The sequence below is a fragment of the Oncorhynchus gorbuscha genome, linkage group LG05 (genome assembly GCF_021184085.1).
Source record: "Oncorhynchus gorbuscha isolate QuinsamMale2020 ecotype Even-year linkage group LG05, OgorEven_v1.0, whole genome shotgun sequence".
Taxonomy (NCBI): domain Eukaryota; kingdom Metazoa; phylum Chordata; class Actinopteri; order Salmoniformes; family Salmonidae; genus Oncorhynchus; species Oncorhynchus gorbuscha.
In genome coordinates this window covers 63,462,453-63,485,932 of record NC_060177.1, presented here as the reverse complement: position 1 = coordinate 63,485,932, position 23,480 = coordinate 63,462,453, and the positions used below count along the sequence as shown (strand labels likewise).

The window sequence follows — 23,480 nt, the reverse complement described above, 5'->3', positions numbered from 1 at the left end:
GGATAGGATAGAATTACAAGACCAATTAATAGAAGGATTATGACATACTAGCCAGGGATGACCCAAAACAACAGGTGTAAAAGGTGAACGTCAAAAATCAAAAAGAGAAATAGTCTCACTGTGGTTACCAGATACTGTGAGAGTTAAAGGGCCCTAGTGTCTCAAATCTGATACTGGGAAGATGACTCCTCTTTAATCTAAGGCAAACATGGGCCCTTGCCTCCCAGATAGCTTCCCCACTGTCTGAAAGGAATGTTATGTTTCCCGAGCTCTCTCGCTAGAGTATGTGTTGGGTTGGAGAGAAACACAATATCACACTGGGTGAGAAAGGAGCAACTCAAGGGCTGCCCGGAGTAGCAAGGTGGGTTATTAACCCTAGGTTCCGGAGGCTCGGCAGGCCAGGAAGTAACAGGTGGCACGAGACGAAGACCTGGAACTGTCCAGAGAGCTCAAACCTGAGCGCCCACGGATGGCGAGCACTGGACAGACAATTCCTGCAAAATGTCCATCAAATCCTTGCATCTTGACGGCGTGTTACGAGCCTCTGTAGTCGCTGGGTCCATTCCTTGGTCGGATCCTTCTGTTATGCAGGTGAATGAGGACCCAAAAGCGACTTGCTGCAGAGTTTTTAATCCAGTAAGATACTTAACAAAACAAAAGGCATAATACTACTGTAAAGACCAGAGAACAGACTGGAGACTTGATCAAGAACTGCAGGTTGCCTCGGGAAGGCACTTGAACCTAGCAGACTCAGACACCTGCTCACCACGCAGCATCTGAGGGAAACACGAACGATCAGGGCAAAACATAGACACAGCACGGTGAATATAGACAAGGATCCGACAGGGCAGGAACGGAAAACAAGGAGAGAAATAGGGACTCTAATCAGGGAAAAGGATCGGGAACAGGTGTGGGAAGACTAAATGATTGATTAGGGGAATTAGCAGGAATAGAGAAGATAGAGAGAAGAGAGAGTGAGAAGAGGGAGGGGGAATGAGAGGGATAGAAAGAGGGAAAGAACCTAATAAGACCAGCAGAGGGAAACGAATAGAAGGGGAAGCACAGGGACAAGACATGATAATTAATGACAAAACATGACAAACATGGCCAAGATGTTCAAATGTTCATAAATTACCAGCATGGTCGAATAATAATAAGGCAGAACAGTTGAAACTGGAGCAGCAGCACGGTCAGGTGGACTGGGGACAGCAAGGAGTCATCATGTCAGGTCCTCCGAGAGAGAGAAAGAAAGAGAGAAGGAGAGAATTAGAGAATGCACACTTAGATTCACACAGGACACCGAATAGGACAGGAGAAGTACTCCAGATATAACAAACTGACCCTAGCCCCCCGACACATAAACTACTGCAGCATAAATAGGCTGAGGCTGAGACAGGAGGGGTCAAATCTACGTTTTATGTGGGATGGAAACAGGATTCCCCCCAAAAACTGAACAAAACTAGAAAGACCTAATAAGCAGCAGGGAAAATAGGCTGAAGGCTGAGACAGGGACAAAGACATATAATTAATGACCAAATACCAACAAAAAAAAAGAAATAAGATAAAACTATATCAAACAACCTTTCTGTAAAAACAATAAAACAGATCTGATCCCTACACAGGCTCAAGGGAAACTGGGGAGGGTGGGTCTTTCGGCGCCAGTAACCCTTGCAAGTCTTCAGATGTAAAATCCTTAAGTCCCAAAAACTTTTCGACCATTCCCTTTTTGTTCCAGTTTCGATACTACTGTTGTCTATTCAGAGCATTCGTCTTCACCAAATTAGCTTGACACGCTGCTTGATTTGAACTCAGCATCCACTTCCGCCATCTTCCCACTTACAGTCACCTTGCGGAATGCAACCAACCCTCGCTAGCAGCTGCCAGCTCACTTCCTCAACGTCAGATTTGTGCTGTTTCTGTGCATGTTCACGATGGTTGGAATCAGAGGGCGTGTTCGAACGGATCAATTTTGTCAAGTCGGTGACCAAAAAGGTGGGTTGCATTACCATTATGGTTATAAAAATTGTCCGACTTCAGACTCGTGATCAAAGGTCATGCAGTTTTTGATTTAGTCGCCTTCAAGTCAATGCAGTTGCTTCTCACCAACTGCACCATACAGCCATCACCTGCCTTATAAAAAAGATTGCGGTTTTGAAACTGCAGTAAAAGTGCAGTAACTGCAGTCGACTGGAATTTTGGATGCAGTTATTGCAGAATAACTGCAGCGTACTGCAGTTATTCTGCACTCTGACTGCAAACTTTTTTTCGTAAAGGCTGCATTGTGGAAGGCACTATTTGTCAACCTATCATTAGGGTGTTTTTGTTTGATCCATGCTAACCTCATCCCCAGGCTAGTATTGCTGGTGCATATGCCACGATCACGTCCTATCGAAGTTATCAAAAGCTCCTAGTTCTGAAATTTCACTTGAACAATGCTTCCCATTCAAGAATCACATTGAAGTTCCATTCTGAGGCGGGACTGAAACAGGAACCAACTTTGCCTTTATTCTAAAGCTACAGAGCAAGGCCGGCATTATGGGCGGGGCTTATGGGGCCTGGCCCGCCCTACTATACCTCCTTGCACATCCAAATCAAATATTGAAATGTTGATCATTTATTTGACCGAGACACGGCCGACAGAAAGACGCATCATTCTAAGATAAAGCATCCGAGCGAGAGCGAAACAGCGCCCCTCTGTTTCCGTATGTGTAGACCATGTATCTGATTCTGTCTGGAGCAATAGAGTATGGCATGTCATACTATATTCAATTCAATTCAAGGGCTTTATTGGCATGGGAAACATGTGTTAACATTGCCAAAGCAAGTGAGGTATATAATATATAAAGTGAAATAAACAATAAAAATTAACAGTAAACATTACACATACAGAAGTTTCAAAACAATAAAGACATTACAAATGTCATATTATATATATACAGTGTTTTAACAATGTACAAATGGTTAAAGGACACAAGATAAAATAAATAAGCGTAAATATGAGTTGTATTTACAATCGTGTTTGTTCTTCACTGGTTGCCCCTTTCTTGTGGCAACAGGTCACAAATCTTGCTGCTGTGATGTCACACTGTGGAATTTCACCCAGTAGATATGGGAGTTTATCAAAATTGGATTTGTTTTCAAATTCTTTGTGGATCTGTGTAATCTGAGGGAAATATGTCTCTCTAATATGGTCATACATTGGGCAGGAGGTTAGGAAGTACAGCTCAGTTTCCACCTCATTTTGTGGGCAGTGAGCACATAGCCTGCCTTCTCTTGAGAGCCATGTCTGCCTACGGCGGCCTTTCTCAATAGCAAGGTTATGCTCACTGAGTCTGTACATAGTCAAAGCTTTCCATAATTTTGGGTCAGTCACAGTGGTCAGGTATTCTGCCACTGTGTACTCTCTGTGTAGGGCCAAATAGCATTCTAGGTTGCTCTGTTTTTTTGTTAATTCTTTCCAATGTGTCAGGTAATTATCTTTTTGTTTTCTCATGATTTGGTTGGGTCTAATTGTGCTGCTGTCCTGGGGCTCTGAAGGGTGTGTTTGTGTTTGTGAACAGAGCCCCAGGACCAGCTTGCTTAGGGGACTCTTCTCCATGTTCATCTCTCTGTAGGTGATGGCTTTGTTATGGAAGGTTTGGGAATCGCTTCCTTTTAGGTGGTTATAGAATTGAATTCTGGATTTTGATAATTAGTTGGTATCGGCCTAATTCTGCTCTGCATGCATTATTTGGTGTTCTATGTTGTACACAGAGGATATTTTTGCAGAATTCTGCGTGCAGTCTCAATTTGGTGTTTGTCCCATTTTGTGAAGTCTTGGTTGGTGAGCGGACCCCAGACCTCACAACCATAAAGGGCAATGGGCTCTATGACTGATTCAAGTATTTTTAGCCAAATCCTAATTGGTATGTCGAAATGTATGTTCCTTTTGATGGCATAGAATGCCCTTCTTGCCTTGTCTCTCAGATCGTTCATAGCTTTGTGGAAGTTACCTGTGGCGCTGATGTTTAGACCAAGGTATGTATCGTTTTTTGTATGCTCTAGGGCAACAGTGTCTAGATGGAATTTGTATTTGTGGTCCTGGTGACTGGACCTTTTTTGGAACACCATTATTTTGGTCTTAATGAGATTTACTGTCAGGGCTATAACTGACCATACAGCATCAGCTACATGGGCTCCATTTAGTAAGAAAGAGGGGCGCTGTTTCGCTCACTCATTAGCCTCTGCAGGCTCCAGTGACACACACGTATGATTTCTGCACGTATGATGAACACACGTATGATTTCTGCACGTGTGATGAACACACGTATGATTTCTGCACATGTGATGAACACACGTATGATTTCTGCAGGTATGATGAACACACATGATTTCTGCACGTGTGATGAACACACGTATGATTTCTGCACGTATGATGAACACACGTATGATTTCTGCACGTATGATGAACACACGTATGATTTCTGCACGTATGATGAACACACGTATGATTTCTGCACGTGTGATGAACACACGTATGATTTCTGCAGGTATGATGAACACACATGATTTCTGCACGTGTGATGAACACACGTATGATTTCTGCAGGTATGATGAACACACATGATTTCTGCACGTATGATGAACACACGTATGATTTCTGCACGTATGATGAACACACGTATGATTTCTGCACGTATGATGAACACACGTATGATTTCTGCACGTATGATGAACACACGTATGATTTCTGCACGTATGATGAACACACGTATGATTTCTGCACGTGTGATGAACACACGTATGATTTCTGCACGTATGATGAACACACGTATGATTTCTGCACGTATGATGAACACACGTATGATTTCAGTTTGTGAGTCAGTGATATGGGAGTTAGAGCCATGTTCATTTCGATATTATAAAGAAACACTTTTATAAACAATTGCAACACTGCCATGTTGATCCTATTAATTAAGTCTTGCTGTTGGAAAACAACTAGAGTGTCCAACTTTTTGCGGTTGCAGATGCACCCACCGATTTTTATCTATAGTCGGCTTCATTACATGCTGACCAGACCGCTCTCGTGCATGTTGATTTTGTCCTCCCACACCAGACGTGAAAAGTATACGCAGGTTGAAATATCAAAAAGAACTCTGAACCAACTATAGTAATTTGGGGATAGGTCGAAAAGCATTAAACATTTATGGCAATTTAGCTATAGTTAGCTTGCTGTTGCTAGCTAATTTGTCCTGGGATATAAACATTGGGTTGTTATAGTCCGACAATTAATCCAGGGCTCCTTAGTGGCGCAGCGGTCTAAGGCACTGCATCTCAGTGCTAGAGCTGTCACTACAGACCTGGTTTGATTCCAGACTGTATCAAAACTGCCCGTGATAGGGAGTCCCATAGGGTGGCACACAATTGGCCCAGCATTGTCCGTGTTAGGGGTTGGCTGCGGAAGGCTGTCAAAAAATAAAATAAAAAAATAAAATAAAAATTAGTTTTTAACTGACTTGCCTAGTTAAAGAAAGGAAAAATAAAAGGGAAACAGTTTGTTTTCTAGTAATCTCTCCTCCTTCATGCTTCTTCTTCTTCTTTGGACTTCATATGGAGGTTGGCAACCAACTTTAAGGTGCATTACCACTTCCGACTGGAGTGTGGACTTCAGTTCATCTTTCAATCACCCACGTGGGTATATGCTCCTAAAAACCAATGAGGAGATGGGAGAGGCGGGACTTGCAGCACGTTAAGCGTCACAAATAGAACCAAGTTCTACTTTAGCACCTGGCTACACAGACACTTGTTGAGGCGCGCGAGCAATGATCGAATAACATGTGTGTCGATTTATTTTGCATCGCTCATGCATACAACACAAGTGCTGACCATACCGCTCGAGTCGCGTGCACAAGCTTTGCAAAATAAATGTACATTTACATACTATTGCAAAATAAATGTATACATACATGCCTGGTGTGGGTGGACATGGGGCGTGTTTGAGTGGTAAGGTGAAAGCAACCAACTGTAGATGAATGTCAAGGAGTGAAGTAGTGGGGGAAGTGCATCTGTGACAGCCGAAAGTAAGACACTAATGTGGTTTTCCAACAGCAAGGCTCAATAAGATCAACATGGCAGTGTTGCCATTGTTTAGAAAAAAAAATCTTTATAATGTCGAAATAAACATGGCTCCAACTCCCATATCACTGACTCACAAACTGAAATCATACTTGTGTACTCTCAATCAGTGAGAGAGAGCATCAAATATCACATTCCTTTGTACACATCCACTGTATACGTGAATCATAGTTGGTTCCTGTTTTAGTCATACCTTTGGACACATTCGTGTGTGTCAAACAAAAACACCCTAATGATTGGTTGGCAATAGAGCCTACCATAATGCAGGTGATGGCTGCAGTTGGTAACGAGCAACTGCAGAAACTTGCAGTCAAAACTTCATGACTTTTGATCACATTTTTTTTAACCTTTATTTAACTAGGCAAGTCACAAATTCTTATTTTCAATGACAGCCTAGGACAGAACGACAGATGTGTACCATGTCAGCTCAGGGATATGAACTTGCAACTTTTTGGGTTACTAGTCCAATGCTCTAACCACTAGGCTACCCTGCCGCCCCAGCACATGATTGTTGTAAAGTTCATGCAGTCGACATGTACTTTTACCCCATAATGCAACGAACTTTGAAAGGTGGTAACCAATGATGGTCACTGGCAACTCACAAAAGTGAGTTTTATTTCAATGTGGTCCTTGCTATCCTGGATCCTTGGGATGTCCAAACTCGGACGTTACCCCATTGAAGTTAAACATTTTAAAAAGTTAGGGTATGGGTAGGAGTTAAGATTTAGGGTTTAGGATAGGGACGTCCCAAGGATACCAGATAGGAATAACAATTTCACTGGTCGTCTTAGAAAATAAATTATGTTTGAAAACGGATTATTATTTATTTTTTATAAAAGGTACAAATGATGGTTGTATTGTTGCTTCATTAGTTGTATGCATGTGCTTACTGTGACTGTCACCCATATTGACTAGATAGCTGTTGTAGGAAGTACCCATAGAAAATGACAGTGGCCTCTAGTGGCCAAAAGCCCGTATTAGCATGGGTAGCGCCATTGAGAGCTTCCACCATTTTAATGTAGTCAACTGGGTGGGACTTCATTGGCTGATCAAGGAAAACTAAAGTCCAGAATAATAAAGTTCAGAATAGTAAAGCTTAGATGCAGCATTTTTAATAGGACATTTATTACTTCAGATACGTACAAGTGGCAAACATTTTCAGGGCAAATATTTTGCTCTCACACTATATCCACTTCCATGGTGGTAAGGGTGATTTAGGCTACACTTTAGTGCACCATACAATCACTATACCAATAATAACCCACATAAAATGTGTAGACATGGTAGACTATATAAAGAATAATGTTGAACCTAGTTATTTTATATTTGACATAGAGAGTGTAACTTTTCTCCATACAAATGCAGTAAAGGCCAATCACAGAAAAATGTGTAAATGTCAACTGTGTAAATGAGGATGTTTAAATTGAGTATTTATTGCAAGTTTTTTAGTTAATATGGGTGCACTATTACAGTAGATGCATGGATACATTACATTACGTACAGTGTAAAGCTACATAAAATGCACAGAGGAGAATAACATAAAATGTCTGAAGACAAGCTATAAGTTATGTAGAATCAAAGTGCACAGAGATTTGGCCAGAATTTGGATGTTGACGCATTCTCTAGGCACAATTTTGAACGTTTAGCAAATACAGACATGAGGAGTCAAGCCTGGATTTGAACTGATTCTCAATTGTTAGGCATTCAAATTAGATATATAATTGTTTGGGCAATTGACTGCCCGTGTAGTTCAGCCACAACATACAAAGTGTACATATTCATACATATTTTCACATATATGACAGGAGCTTAACATAACCTTCCAGTACTATTCAGTTAACATTCATTTAGAGAAATCTGTGTAGCCTAGCTACATTCTAGATTAATGAAAATATATTGGTATCAATCATGATCAACAACATTATTTATGACAAAAACATTGATAGCTCTTATTACCTGTGAATCATTATAAAACTTATACAGAATAAGCATTATTTTATAAAATATAATTTACTGTAAATATACCATTATGGCATGCAGATTACAGTTTATATTGCTTTGAAAATATATTAACTAGCATTTCATAGAATGTCCATATCAAACTCTATTTGATGTGAACAGTTATTTTCCTATTGCATGAATGAGATGAGGGCAGGCCCCTAATGGCAGGTAATTCAAGAAAGAAGATGAGTAGGCAGCCAGTAAATTGCAATAAACTTTAGTGAACTATAAACAGAATATATTATGTTAATAGTTCACTAAAGTTTATTGCAACGTCTGGCCGCCTACTCTTCTTCGCCCTATCGCAAGAATAAAATGATTTTATAACAGTCAACAGAGAACCGTTCAGTAGATGCACATGCTTTTCACATAATCTGATGTTACTTATATGTTTTTATTTGTACTATATCTGCACCTTCCATTATAATTTCCATGTAGCATGAATTCATGGTAAATAGAGTAAGTAGTGATGTTGCAAAGTGATTTGACACGTATTAATCATGGTGATATGTTTTGTCATTACACATTAATTGATTCAATCAGAGACATCAGAAGATATCATGCATTTCCTGTTCGTTAGTACTCACTCTTCAAAAGTGGTTAACTAACCTAACAGGCATTTAGTCACATGGCTTAGATGATTAGCTTTTCTCCATGGGCCCGATTCCGACCCGAGTTAACCTTGCTTAAATTGAACATAATTCCCTTATTATGAACTTTTCCCTCTATGCATATTCTGACAAACTTAAGCATGAGAATAGCATGCTATTCACCTGCAATTGGTTGGGGGTGGAGATCTAAGAAATGAAGGCGTGGCAGAGGTGTGTCTACAGATATGCCATATACTGATCTTGATTTAATTCCTTCATAATTCCACCACCTTTACGCACGAGGAAACCATGAATAAGGTCGAGCGAACCTTCCAATTCCAAGAGGAAAAAGCATCTACTTAATTTTTTTCTGATATAAATAACAGCATTCACCATGCACTGTAATTTACAACTTGATAAGAGCTATTGATAACAGCTAGGTAAATGAGTAATCCGTTTTTGATAAGGGAATTGTAAATAAGGTCTATTTTACCTTATAATCACTGGAGACGTGAAACCAGTCATATGGCAGCAAACTGAAGCATATGAACATATCAACTTTCCCAGAGTAAAGGTTATGAAGTACTGTGCCATTATGCAGAATTTAAATTGTACAGTCTTCTTTAACTTGCAGGGATGGGCACTCACGAATGTCTTGAATACCGTGACTTTCTCTGTTTCCTATTTCTATCATGTGAAATATTAGCCACTGTCAGTATTGACCGTCAGTACTGTAGGCCTAATAACAACACATATTCAACTAACAATTTACATTCAGTTCCCTTTAGTTGGTATAACCTTCATTATCAGTCCATTTACTTACATTGCTGTGTTTACCTTCATTTGTTTCCTTAGTAACAGTTGATAATATAAAAAGACATAATTCAATCATTACGGAGTGGAGCGCAGACCAAGCTGTAATAGTTTGAACCCCATGCATGGCGCAGTACTTGGCCGTGTCATCACACAGTTCCATGGTTAGTGCAGCAATAGACGAGAGGATAGAACACTGTTGTACACTATTCTCCCTATTATAATTATATGTACACTAATCTTCCAACATTATCATGTGTTGAAGAACTGAATGTGGCAATTTTCAGAATGAATTAAATCAACATTTTCCTTCTTTCGTGCGTAAAGTTTCTCTAAACCTGTTTTTTATGATTCATAAATACTTTCCTAAACCCAAATAATCTGCAAGATCAGAGTATTTTTGTATCTACCATCTACCAATTGGTGTTTTCTTTCATTGATCCCTAATATTTTGAACCCGTTCTGTCGATTTGTAAATTCCTAAGTTGGAATCGGGCCTCATAAGAACAGAACAGACACATGAATGGTCTCAGAGATTCTGACTGGATTGGTCTATTTGGCACTAAGATCCACTATTAGGTGCTGGTAGGCCAGGGTGTTGCCTTTGAAGCTGGCTGCCAGCAGGATGTCTTTGTTGTCCACTGACACCAAGCTGAAGGCCCGGGGTGCTCTCATGTTGAGCTCCTGGAAGAGCTGGAAGCGCTGGGTAAGGTCGTCCCACAAGTAAACTCGAGAGAAGGAGAAATCACTCCCTAAGAGGAGATACTGGCGGGGGCCCACAATGAATGGATACACAGCCATGGAGCCACGTGAGGGCAGGGTCTGAATCTCAACATAGCGCTGCCCCTCCCAGCGGAGAATCTTGGAGTCTCCAATGAAGCGTGTAAGGCAGAGGTAGAGAACTTTGCGCACCCAGAAATGCTTGACCATCTGCACGTCAGCAGTCTCAGTGATTTGGGAATGAAAGGCAAACTGGCGCAGGCTGCGGTTCCACTGGTAAACCACTGGGGGCTGGGAGGCACTGGAGAGAATGAGACGCTGCTTCCCCTCCACATCTAGGAACTCCACATGGGTGTCACGATGCCAGGGATGAAGGGATTGGTGGGAGTAGAAACCGTTGCTGTTCCAGCGGTATATGCTCGTAGAGCCTGCCTTGGAACTGTCTGCTACTGCAAAGTACCACTCATCATCCAGCTGGAAGGTCTCAACAAAGTTGGGTTTCCTCACACGTGTGGTGTCAATGTCCTGGATCTTCACAAATCGCTGTGGGTCCTCTTCCCACCTGTAAAGGTATCAATCAGGTCAGCCATCCCTAAATCATCATTGTAAACATATAACCTTAAGTAGATATCCACACACTTCCAGTCATTGAGCTAATGCTAGTTAGCATTGGTTCACGAAACTACCTCTAACTTCCTTCATACTGGACACAGAAACATAAAAATGGTATCCACGAGTTCATATGACTCTGAGAAAGTAGATAAAGGGCCTCATTGCCAAAAATCTTTAAGTCTCCGTTTAACCCAATTTGTGGATAAGAAAATGAACAAGTCATTGACACTGTATTGCTTATAGGAATTGGAATAAGTCTCACTTGTAGATGTGAGATCCTCCAAAAAGTTGAGCCACAACCATGTAGAGAGTGTTGTTTATTACCACAGGCTTGCAGTAGACAGCGGAGCGAGCTAAGAGAAACACAGAAGCAGAAAGTAGCTAGTTTAGTTGACTTCAGTATCCTCTGTGTACTTAAAGAAGTAGTTTGCTCCCAGATACAATGTAAATTCCCTTGGTCTATAATTAAATGATAATAGTTGAATGCATTGATTGTCTTCTGGCATGAATACTTGTTTTTAGAAGGCGTCTTGGAAGAAACGTACATGTTATATTATGGTACATCCGGAAGACCATTTCCACATGATCCCATACAAACAGTGTACAGAACCCAGTATCAGGCTGGGCGAAGACCACAAACTGATCGTCGTTGAATTCATAGGACTCCACTGACACAGACTGGAAGGGGAAAGTTTCATAAACTGCAAAGTCTACAGGGGAAGAGAGAGATGAAGATTATCAACCTGTAAATTAAGTGCCTTGATGTCCTGTGAAATGAATAATTGTTTTAATAATTGGGGACAAACCTGCGCTGATACAGTTGAAGTCTCGTGGGGTTAGATCATGGATTCTGCGGCCTTGGAACTCAAATGGGCTGGCACAGTAGATGGCAGGGACAGAGGTGTTGGACTTCTCCATCCAGTCCACAAGCCACTTGATTTTACAGTCACAGCGGAATGAGTTACCCCGCAGGTCTCTGGGTAACACATAGAACAATAGAATTATTGTCCACCTATGACACAGTTCTTAGAAAACTATCTGTAGTAAGGATTCTCTGTAGCACTTTAAATTACAGCACTTCATAAAGTGGGTAATAACATGGTAATAGTATGTTAATACTAATAAGTTATAGTTACTTGTTTTAAAAACATAAAATCACAAGATGAAACCAATGATGATAAGGATACCATGTTCCCTTTTAAAAATATATGTACTTACAAGTCTGTCAGAATGTCAAAATATTTGAAGAGTTCTCGTGGAAGGAGCTGCAGGTTATTATTTGACAGAGAACTACAAAAAAACAGAAAATTAATTATGTCAAAACATGTCCATGCAATTCAAAACTGGTATTCTTCCATTGATATTTACAGAGAAATAGGCAGAAGATATACTCACAGGTGAGTCAAGGATTTAAGCCCTCTGAAGGTGTGCTTTGACAGGGCTTGGATGTCATTGTTCTCTATAAATCTGATGGGCATACAGAGAGAGAGGATCACTCATTATACTGTGTCACACATACACAGAGTATACCAAACATTAAGAACACTCCTCCCTTTTGCCCTCAGAACAGCCTCGATTTGTCTGGTCATGGACTCTACAAGGTGTCGAATGCGTTCCACAGGGATGCGGGCCGATGTTGACGCCAAATGCTTCCCACAGTTGTCGAGGTGGTTGGATGTCATTTGGGTGGTGGACCATTTTTGATACACACGGGAAACTGTTGAACGTGGAAAAAACAGCTGCGTTTGTCATGTTTTGTCTTATATTGTCTTGTCATTTTGCTTTTCCCTCTGTTCGTTTTCCCCCTGCTGGTCTTTTTAGGTTCGTTCCCCTTTTTTCTCTCTCCCTTCCTCTCTCTCTTCTCTCTATCGTTCCGTTCCTGCTCCCAGCTGTTCCTATTCCCCTAATCAATCATTTAGTCTTCCCACACCTGTTCCCTATCTTTTTCCCTGATTAGAGTCCCTATTTCTCCCCTTGTTTTCCGTTTCTGCCCTGTCGGATCCTTGTCTATTGTTCACCGTGCTGTGTCTGTGTATCGCCCTGTCGTGTCGTGTTTCCCTCAGATGCTGCGTGGTGAGCAGGTGTCTGAGTCTGCTACGTTCAAGTGCCTTCCCGAGGCAACCTGCAGTTCATGATCGAGTCTCCAGTCTGTTCTCGTCATTACGAGTGGAATTGTGCTTTATGATTGTATATTTACTTTACTGGATTAAAGACTCTGTTTTCGCCAAGTCGCTTTTGGGTCCTCATTCACCTGCATAACAGAAGGATCCGACCAAGAATGGACACAGCGACTATGGATTCTCTCTACTCTACTCTCGAGTTCCAGGGAGCGATGCTCGGCAGACACGAGCAGGAATTGTCTGCTGCTCGGCATGCCGTTGAGACCCTGGCCGCTCAGGTCTCCGACCTCTCAGGACAGTATCAGAGTCTTCGTCTCGTGCCACCAGCTACTTCCGGGTCTTCCGAGCCTCCGGAACCTAGGGTTAATAACCCACCATGTTATTCTGGGCAGCCCACTGAGTGCCGCTCCTTTCTCACCCAGTGTGATATAGTGTTCTCTCTCCAACCCAACACATACTCAAGAGAGAGAGCTCGGATTGCCTACGTCATATCACTCCTTACTGGTCGGGCTCGGCAGTGGGGCACAGCTATCTGGGAGGCAAGCGCTGAGTGTACTAACAATTATCTGAACTTTAAAGAGGAGATGATAAGGGTTTTTGATCGCTCAGTTTTTGGGAAAGAAGCTTCCTGGTCCCTGTCTTCCCTATGTCAAGGTAATCGATCCATAACGGATTACTCTATAGAGTTTCGCACTCTTGCTGCCTCCAGTAACTGGAACGAGCAGGCGTTGCTCGCTCGTTTTCTGGAGGGACTCCACGCTAAGGTTAAGGATGAGATTCTCTCTCGGGAGGTTCCATCCAGCGTGGATTCTTTGATTGAACTCGCTATTCGCATTGAACGACGGGTAGATCTTCGTCACCGAGCTCATAGAAGAGAGCTCGCGTTAACTGTGTCTCCCCTCTCTCCGACACTACCATCTTTCCCCACTGACTCTGGTGTTGAGCCCATGCAGCTGGGGGTATTCGCATTTCGACTAAGGAGAGGGAACGGAGAATCACCAACCGCCTCTGTCTCTATTGCGGTTCCGCTGGTCATTTTGTCATTTCATGTCCAGTTAAAGGCCAGAGCTCATCAGTAAGCGGAGGGCGACTGATAAGCGCTACTAGACGGTCCTCTCCGTCAAGTACCTGTACTACCTTACCGGTCCATCTACGCTGGACCGGATCGGCAGCTTCCTGCAGTGCATTAATAGACTCTGGGGCGGAGGGCTGTTTTATGGACGAAGCCTGGGCTCGGGAACATGACATTCCTCTCAGACAGTTAGGGAGCCCACGGTCATGTTTGCCTTGGATGGTAGTCCTCTCCCCAGTATATTATATGAAACACTACCTTTAACCCTCACTGTATCTGGTAACCATAGTGAGACCATTTCTTTTTGATTTTTTGTTCACCTTTTACACCTGTTGTTTTGGGTCATCCCTGGCTAGTGTGTCATAATCCTTCTTTTGATTGGTCTAGTAATTCTATCCTTTCCTGGAACGTTTCTTGTCATGTGAAGTGTTTAATGTCTGCTATTTCTCCTGTTTGTTCTGTCCCCTCTTCTCAGGAGGAACCTGGTGATTTGACAGGAGTGCCGGAGGAATATCATGGTCTGCGCACGGTCTTCAGTCGGTCCAGAACCAACTCCCTTCCTCCTCACCGGTCGTATGATTGTTGTCCTGATCTCTTCAAGAAGCGTTTTGCATCCGCTCCTATCCTTGTTGCACCTGACGTCACTAAACCGTTTATTGTTGAGGTTGACGCGTCGGGGTGGGCGTGGGAGCCATTCTGTCCCAGCGCTCCGATACTGACGATGGGGTCCACCCTTGTGCGTATTTTTCTCATCGCCTGTCACCGTCGGAACGTAACTATGATGTGGCTAACCGCGAACTGCTCGCCATCCGTTTAGCCCTAGGCAAATGGCGACAGTGGTTGGAGGGGGCGACCGTTCCTTTTGTCGTTTGGACTGACCAAAAGAACCTTGAGTACATCCGTTCTGCCAAACGACTGAATGCGCGTCATGCTCGTTGGGCGTTGTTTTTCGCTCGTTTCGAATTCGTTATTTCTTATTGCCCGGGTACTAAGAACACCAAGCCTCATGCTTTATCCCGTCTCTTTAGTTCTTCTGTGGCTTCTACCGATCCCGAGGGGATCCTTCCTGTTGGGCGTGTTGTCGGGTTGACTGTCTGGGGAATTGAGAGACAGGTTAAGCAAGCACTCACGCACACTGCGTCGCCGCGCGCTTGCCCTAGTAACCTTCTTTTCGTTCCTGTTTCTACTCGTCTGGCTGTTCTTCAGTGGGCTCACTCTGCCAAGTTAGCTGGCCATCCCGGCGTTCGGGGTACGCTTGCTTCTATTCGCCAGCGGTTTTGGTGGCCTACTCAGGAGCGTGACACGCGCCGTTTCATGGCTGCGTGTTCGGACTGCGCGCAGAAGAAGTCTGGTAAAAAAAATTCTGCTTCTGCTCCTGGTCTTGCTGGGTCTCAGTCTGTTCCCTGCCATCGCATCTCTCCTGTTCTTGTTCCTGCCCTTGCTGTGTCTCAGTCTGTCCCTAGTTGTTACTCTCCTGGCCTGTTTGGTCCTGTTTGCTCTAAAGCTTTCAGTTCTCTACCCGTGTCTCATTTTTTTTTTAGAGTAGTACCCTAGTTTCCCTTTTTTTCGTTTTTTCGTTACGGCCCAGAGGAGAGGAGTTGGGTTCTTTCTCGGGACGTGCTGGACCGTTTGTGATCTATGATTTCCTCCGTTGCCGCCAGTGTTCCTCCTCGAGAGCGCCAGGAGGCGCTCGGTGAGTGGGGGGGTACTGTCATGTTTTGTCTTATATTGTCTTGTCATTTTGCTTTTCCCTCTGTTCGTTTTCCCCCTGCTGGTCTTTTTAGGTTCGTTCCCCTTTTTTCTCTCTCCCTTCCTCTCTCTCTTCTCTCTATCGTTCCGTTCCTGCTCCCAGCTGTTCCTATTCCCCTAATCAATCATTTAGTCTTCCCACACCTGTTCCCTATCTTTTTCCCTGATTAGAGTCCCTATTTCTCCCCTTGTTTTCCGTTTCTGCCCTGTCGGATCCTTGTCTATTGTTCACCGTGCTGTGTCTGTGTATCGCCCTGTCGTGTCGTGTTTCCCTCAGATGCTGCGTGGTGAGCAGGTGTCTGAGTCTGCTACGTTCAAGTGCCTTCCCGAGGCAACCTGCAGTTCATGATCGAGTCTCCAGTCTGTTCTCGTCATTACGAGTGGAATTGTGCTTTATGATTGTATATTTACTTTACTGGATTAAAGACTCTGTTTTCGCCAAGTCGCTTTTGGGTCCTCATTCACCTGCATAACAGCGTTGCAGTTCTTGACAAAGCCGGTGTGCCTGGGACATTCTACCGGTTCAAAGGCATTTATATATTGTGTTTTTCCCTCTGAATGGCACACACACACACAATTCATGTCTCAATTGTCTCAAGGCATAAAAATCCTTCTTTAACCTGTCTCATCCCCTTCATATACACTTATTGAAGTGGATTTAACAAGTGACATCAATACCTGGATTCACCTGGTCAGTCTATGTCATGGAAAGAGCAGGTGTTCTTAATGTTTTGTATACTCAGTGTAGATAGTAGACTTCTGAAAAAATGCAAGCAATCATGACAATCAAGATGAACCCAGTGAATGAATGACTCAGACAGACAGCTTTGTATTAATAGTGTCATCTCAATGAATGTGTATTCTTATGATAAAAACATGCTTTCTGGTAGAACTCGGGGTCATTTGCCAATATAATACAATCAAGATAATTTCAATACATTGCCATTTCAATCATGCATAGTACACAGCCTTCTTCTCCATATTCAGAGTATAACATTGGTCTTACTGAACCTTTTATCATAATTGTGTCTCTGTCTGTCCCTCATTTATTTATTTCTTTAAAAAGCTTGTTACAAAGGGGATCATATCCTGCTTCTTGAATCATAAGCAGCTATAATGGGAATGGACCTGGGCCTGGCTGTTGGCTGGAATGTCTGCAGTAAGAGCAGCACTGACCTTGAGTATAAGCCAAGTGTTGAAGAAGAGGGGGGAGGGGATCTAGGAACAGCCACCTACTGGCTGCAGTGAAAAGTGTTCAAAACAAACAAGCCATCATCCCCCCACTCACATTTTTCTAATGAAGTTAACATAGCAGGTGTATGTTTTGGATATACTTAAAATTGAGAATTGACAGTTGGAAAAAGAGCCCCATCATCAGATACTTAGTAGGGTGCCTCTACATATTGCCTGAGCCCTGTATCAAAGTTCAGGTAACAATTGACTACAAGTGTATTCTCTGTATTCATTCTGGATCTGTGAAGCATCCCAGGGCTACACAGTGTGAGCTCAGCCAGCCTGCATTCTGTCTCCTATATTGAGCAGCACTGAATATGAAGATATGAGTTCATTAGCATTCACAGTGAGGAGCCACCTTGGGTAGAGCTGGCAGGGCTCTGCATCGCCTTGGGGCTGAGCTGCAGCCAGAGACACACAATCATTTTATGGAGCCTAATGCAATGCTTCCGTGGAAAGCAGCAAATGTGATGGTATCAGCAACCTCATATTTCCTGGGGCCCAACTTCCCATCAATTAACAAAATGGTATGCTCAGCTTCATCAGGCCCCACAAAGGCAGTAAAGGCTCTGTGGTAGGAGGAGGATCAATATCCAATGCTATTTACGTGATCTTTGTCTGGCTGAGAACTGGATCTTTCATTGTAACACCACTACCTCATCCTCTCAGATAGAATGGTTGTTGGGGGTATATCTGTGCTTGAATAAGGGCACAAAGTATGACACTTACAAGTACTGCAGGTGTGACAGACCTGCGAAGGCATCATCAGCCACAATAGTGAAGGTGTTTGAGTTCAGCAGACTGCAGAGAGGGAGAGAAAGAGAGAGGTTTATAACACACTGGAAGGAAATCTGTTTCACTTTCCTTTTCAAATGTTTAATTTAACAAAATCTCCAGAAAAATACTGCTGGAGAGGTAAAAAAAAACATGCTAATCAATACCGGCTACTGTAAATGTGTATTTATTTACACAGGATTACACATGGACACAAGTAGTGTACAAAACATCTCCTCCAGTAACAAATAAATCACCTGAATGGTTGTGGAGTGGAAATAGGAAGAGTTATCCAATTTCAAGGAACAGATCAACTGTTCAATATAGTATAGGTCAGCTTTAAAGGCCCAGTGCAGTCAAAAACCTAATTTTCCTTTGTTTTATATATATTAAAACACTATGTGGTTGGAATAATACTGTGACATTTTTTAATGATAATGCCATTTTACAGTAAGAGCTATTTGAAAATACCTCCTGAAATTTCAGCCTGTTTTGGTGGGATGTGTCACGCCTTGGTCATTGTATCTTGTGTTTTTGTTATATGTTTGGGTAGGCCAGGGTGTGACATGGGTTTATATGTTGTATTTCGTATTGGGGTTTGTATTTATTAGGAGTGTGTTAGTAGGGGTGTGTCTAGTTAGGCTTGGCTGCCTGAGGCGATTCCTAATTGGAGTCAGCTGATTCTAGTTGTCTCGGATTGGGAAACGTATTTAGGTAGCCTGAGTGCGCGTTGTATTTCGTGGGTGATTGTACCTGTCTTTGTGTTAGTCACCAGATAGGCTGTAATTTGTTTCACTCGTTTGTTGTTTTTGTATTTTCTATTATTTCATGTACCACTTTATCTTTATTAAAGATCATGAGTAACCTACACGCTGCATTTCGGTCTGCCTCTCTACAAACAACAGACGAATATCATTACAGGATGGAGTTTTGTCCTGCCTGGTGACATCAACATGTGATTAATTAGTTAAAAGTCCAATAAGAAAGAGAGTTCCAAACCTCTCTGCCAAAAAGCTAGTTTTCAGTTTTCCCCTCCACACTTAGACCACTCCCAGACAGTTCTAGCAAAATTCTTTCTTGAGAAAATTGCTCTTTGCTAAGAAGCTCCTTATTTACCTTTTTAATTGAAAACAATCACAGTAAGGTACTTAATTGTTACCCAGAAATGATTTGATATTGAGATAAAAACAGCTGCATTGGGCCTTTTAATATGAGCTCAAAACCACAAAAACCACACACGCAAACACACAAACACACACACTCCATTGAATCTGCGTAGACAGATAAGCCATTGTTTAAACAGAAGAGAACTGAAGGGAGTCAGTCATTGGCGATGACACTGATACAGAGCCACTTTACTTTCACTACTGCCATGTCACCACTGTTTTCAATAACAGTTTATTTCAAGAGATTTATAGTGCTTGTATTGTCTAACAAATGTTACTTCACGACTTGTGCTTTTTATCTAGTTATCGGTATGTGTATGTTTAGCCCTCAATCTTACTACATGTGTTATCTTGATTTTGGTCTCCAAAACAACAGGCCAGATTGGTCTAGCTGATTTTTTGTTGTTGTATAGAAGATGGTGTCTTGGAGAGAACATGTTAAGCCTTTTAATTTGAACCCAAACCACAGAAGTAAAGTTGAGACTGCTTGCTCTAGTTCCTCTAACTCAGACAGGAAGGGAGAGAATGGGATGATGGGATATGCATGAATACTCACAGAAACTGCAGAAGGTGCAGATGGGAGAAGGCTCCCTCTGGGATTGTAGTGAAGGCTGCATTCACCATCGTCCTGAGGAGTACAGACAATCAACTTATCATCATTCAGACTCCATCAATTAACATTGAGTCAATTTCATAATCCTTATCCAACCCCTGTTGTGTGAAAGGGCTTGTTGGTCCATGCTTAAAATGGATGTATGTTGCCAGTCAGCCACAGAGGTTTGTGAATTTTGTATGTTTATTAGCATAACTTTTGGTTAAAAGTTGAAAGGGAAAAATAAGAATTGTTAGATCCTGATGGATGGTGGTACTGCATCACACCTAATCAATATAAGGGGATGGGGCCTGCATGGAAATGTTCTCCTCAGTCCCCAGGCACAGTCAATCTATTGACAGAACTGAACATGCAGCATGGGATGTTTTACCAAGAGCTCCTGTGGATAAATCTGTCTTACTATTTGAATTTCAAGAAGGACAAAATATTTTAAAACCAGGACACAGTTTCCTTATTCACAGGTCCATGTCTTCATCACTTTAAAATGAGGCCATCTCCACCTTGCAATGCTTGCGCACTTCAATTCCCCAAACTCTTTAAATGCAAGAACATAATGCTCAATTACAGAAAGATAATACATTCAGAGTCAATAGAGACAAAAATCTAAGTAAACCCAAAATTATTGTGTAAGTAAAATGTATGCAGATAGAGTATGCTATCTACTACATTATTGGCATCCATTAATTGAAACTATCTATCTAACCTTAGTAAGGTTACTATTCCTTGGAGGACACGCAGGTCTTTTGCTGTGAGATGTGAATCTATTGTAAGTGTCTCTCCCAGGAGGGCTATGGCACATCTCATTGCTCTAATCCAATCAACGTAGTCTCATTTCTGCCAGCTCCCCCTGACTTCTGTCCAAGAATGAGGAGAGACTGAGGCACAGTGCCCATTTGTTATCTTTTATTAGCATTTGTGAACGTCATCTTTTCTTTCTCATAATGTCTCTTTAAAATCTTTCAGACACACGTTCTTGAGGAGCACAAACACGGTCTTTCTCTCTTGAGAAACATAGTATAATATAATATAATCTGAAACTGTTTAAAAATGTTGTAGACATGAAGTATAAGGTTTTGGTAAGCAGAGTAGACTCTGCAGAATGTATTGTGAAAGTGTTGCCTATGTTTGCGTGATGTGATGTCATCCGTAAAAACCATGCATGACAACACAGTCTTCATGTACATTATCAACAGCTGGATTTATCATTTTGGAATGAAATGTAAGGAATAGACCAAAAATCTGAAAGAGTATAGATGAACAGACACACACAGAGTGATCAGTGTTGTACTCACAGGGAGATGATCCCAGGGGGAAAGCTCTTGGGGATAGTTTTGGTATCCACACAGAAGGCACTGTCTTTGGTGCAGGAGCAGGTGGTAGGACAGCGGGGGATTTTGGGGACCCTCTTGGCCCCAGTCTCCCCCAAAAGGCAGAGAAGCAGACCTAGGCTGGACAACAGCTTCAGCCATCCCGGGACCCTTCTCGATCCGGCATTCAGCATATTTCCTCTACGGATGTACAGAGGCAAAGGGACTGGTGACAAAGACTGCTGAGCCTCAATAAGTTGTATTTTCCCTTCAAAGAAGAACAAGACAAAAACTCTGTTTACCTCGTAGCAGCAGCAGCAGCCGCAGCAGTAGAGGTGATGTTGCTGAGCTATCGAAAGACTGTGAAGAGTTGGGGAGAGAGAGTGAGAGAGAGAGAGAGAGAGAGAGAGAGAGAGAGAGAGAGAGAGAGAGAGAGAGAGAGAGAGAGAGAGAGAGAGAGAGAGAGAGGGCAGTCGGATGGTATCTTCACTGAATGTGTGTGTGTGCTCTGCAGCTTCCCTGGATGTGTGTGTTCTCCCTAGAGCTGCTGTCAGAGTGCAGACTGCGGGAGCGAGGCTGCAATTCCCCGCACTAGGACCTGTACGCAGCGCCACTGACTCTGAATTATTTACTATCGTACACAGAAGACTTAAAAATATGACCAGGGAGGCAGCCAGGCAGGGGGATGGGAGAGGAGGAACAAGGCAGTAGCCTGGCAGGCTGGGTGGGAATGTAAGGGTGAGGGGGTGAGGGGGTCTTTACACTGCCTCAGACTCTCTCTCTCTCTCTCTCTCTCTCTCTCTCTCTCTCTCTCTCTCTCTCTCTCTCTCTCTCTCTCTCTCTCTCTCTCTCTCTCTCTCTCTGAGCCTGTTATCATCCTGTTATCAGGATTGGAGTTATGGAGACAATGAGAAAAATACCACTTTTAACATTTAAATGAGAGGAGATGGGCAAGGAAGAAAGCCTCACAGAAAAATAAAGGAAAGAGTCATAGGAAAGGATAATAGATCTTAGGTTAGAAGAGAAGAGAACAACCTCTTAGATAACATCCACAAGGGCGGCAGAGTACTGAGGATCACTGCAGTAGCTACCGCATATCAGAGCTAAGCTGCTGGCCTCATTTCAAACTTGTGTTCTGGTAGTCAACTAGTAATAGTAATACAGTTTTTGAAACAATAATATAGCAAGTTATATTTTTATATTAAACATTGTATTTGTATAAGTAATTTACTACATAACCCATGAATCAGTAATTGCCAGTAACAACATATATTACCTCTTCTTTTTTATTTACATGTAGGCCAATGGTGCACACATAGGCAGATTTGGAGGATGATTCAGAGCATGAACAACCCAGATTAGAACCTATAGAATTCCATTGAATCCTATATACAGGGCCTTCATAAAGTATTCAGACCTCTTGACTTTTGTTACGTTACAGCCTTATTCTAAAATATATATATATTTTTATCCTCAGCAATCTACACACTATACCCCATAATGACAAAGTAAGAACGGGTATTCAGACATTTTTGCAAAGTTATGAAAAATAAAAAAAATACTTATTTACATTATGAAAATTGAAATAGAGCTTAGGTGGATCCTGTTTCCATTGATCATCCTTTAGATGTTTCTACAACTTGATTGGAGTCCACCTGTAGTAAATTCAATTGAAAGTATATGATTTGGAAAGGCACAAAACTGTCTATATAAGGTCCCACAGTTGACAGTACATGTCAGAGCAAAAACCAAACCATGAGTTCGAAGGAATTGTCAGTAGAGCTCCGAGACATGATTGTGTCGAGGCACAGATCTGGGGAAAGGTACCAAAACATTTCTGCAACATTGAAGGTCCCCAAGAACAGAGTGGATTCCATCATTCTTAAATGGAAGAGGTTTGGAACCACCAATACTCTTCCTATAGCTGGCCTCCCCTGAGCAATCGGGGGAGAAGATGGGAAAACCTTCTAGAAGGACAACCAGCACTCTGCAGCACTCCACCAATAAGGCCTTTATGGTAGAGTGGCCAGACGGAAGCCACTCCTCTGTTAAAAGCACATGACAGCCCGCTTGGAGTTTGCCAAAAGGCACCTAAAGACTCTGAGACCATGAGAAATAATATTCTCTGGTCTGATGAAACCAAGATTGAACTCTTTTACCTGAATTCCAAGCATCACATCTGGAGGAAACCTGGCACCATCCCTACGGTGAAGCATGGTGGTGGCAGCATCATGCTGTGGGATGTTTTTCAGCAGCAGGGTCTGGGAGATTAGTCAGGATCGAGGCAAAGATGAACAGAGCAAAGTACAAAGAGATTCTTGATGAAAACCTACTCCAGAGCTCTCAGGACCTCAGACTTGGGGCAAAGGTTCACCTTCCTACAGGACAAAGACCCTAAGCACACAGCCAAGACAATGCAAGAGTGGCTTCGAGACAAGTCTCTGAATGTCCTTGAGTGGCCCAGCCAGAGCCCGGACTTGAACCTGATTCGAACATCTCTGGAGAGACCTTAAAATAGCTGTGCAGCAACACTCCCCCACTCAACCTGACAGAGCTTGAGAATATTTGCATAGAAGAATGGGAGAAACTCCCCAAA

At 42.5% G+C, this 23,480-nt stretch overlaps 1 protein-coding gene across 2 annotated transcripts; it reads right to left on the bottom strand.

Moving 5' to 3' along the window:
* Window positions 1-7,210: 7,210 nt before the first annotated feature.
* On the bottom strand, window positions 7,211-21,444 carry lgi3 (leucine-rich repeat LGI family, member 3). Of its 2 annotated transcripts, XM_046350625.1 has the most exons (10): window positions 21,187-21,444; window positions 20,870-21,085; window positions 19,521-19,592; window positions 17,754-17,825; window positions 12,246-12,317; window positions 12,069-12,140; window positions 11,657-11,826; window positions 11,396-11,560; window positions 11,113-11,203; window positions 7,211-10,800 (listed from the first exon to the last, which is right to left on the bottom strand). In XM_046350625.1, the coding sequence occupies exons 2-10, from the start codon at window positions 21,076-21,078 to the stop codon at window positions 10,071-10,073; spliced, it is 1,653 nt and encodes a 550-aa protein (XP_046206581.1). In that variant the 5' UTR covers window positions 21,079-21,085; window positions 21,187-21,444; the 3' UTR covers window positions 7,211-10,070. The 2 variants fall into 2 exon arrangements, with proteins under 2 accessions (XP_046206581.1, XP_046206583.1); XM_046350627.1 differs by having other exon boundaries at window positions 20,870-21,246.
* Between the last annotated feature and the right edge of the window lie 2,036 nt (window positions 21,445-23,480).

What these genes read in the sequence shown, in the direction of transcription:
- lgi3 (XM_046350625.1), bottom strand. Translation starts at nt 21,078, where the DNA reads ATGCTGAATGCCGGATCGAGAAGGGTCCCGGGATGGCTGAAGCTGTTG. An exon ending in CTGCACCTTCTGCAGTTTCT is followed by an intron (nt 17,826 to 19,520) that starts GTGAGTATTCAT and finishes CCCTCTCTGCAG; the next exon opens with TCTGCTGAACTCAAACACCT. An exon ending in CTGTCACACCTGCAGTACTT is followed by an intron (nt 12,318 to 17,753) that starts GTAAGTGTCATA and finishes TATGCCCATCAG; the next exon opens with ATTTATAGAGAACAATGACA.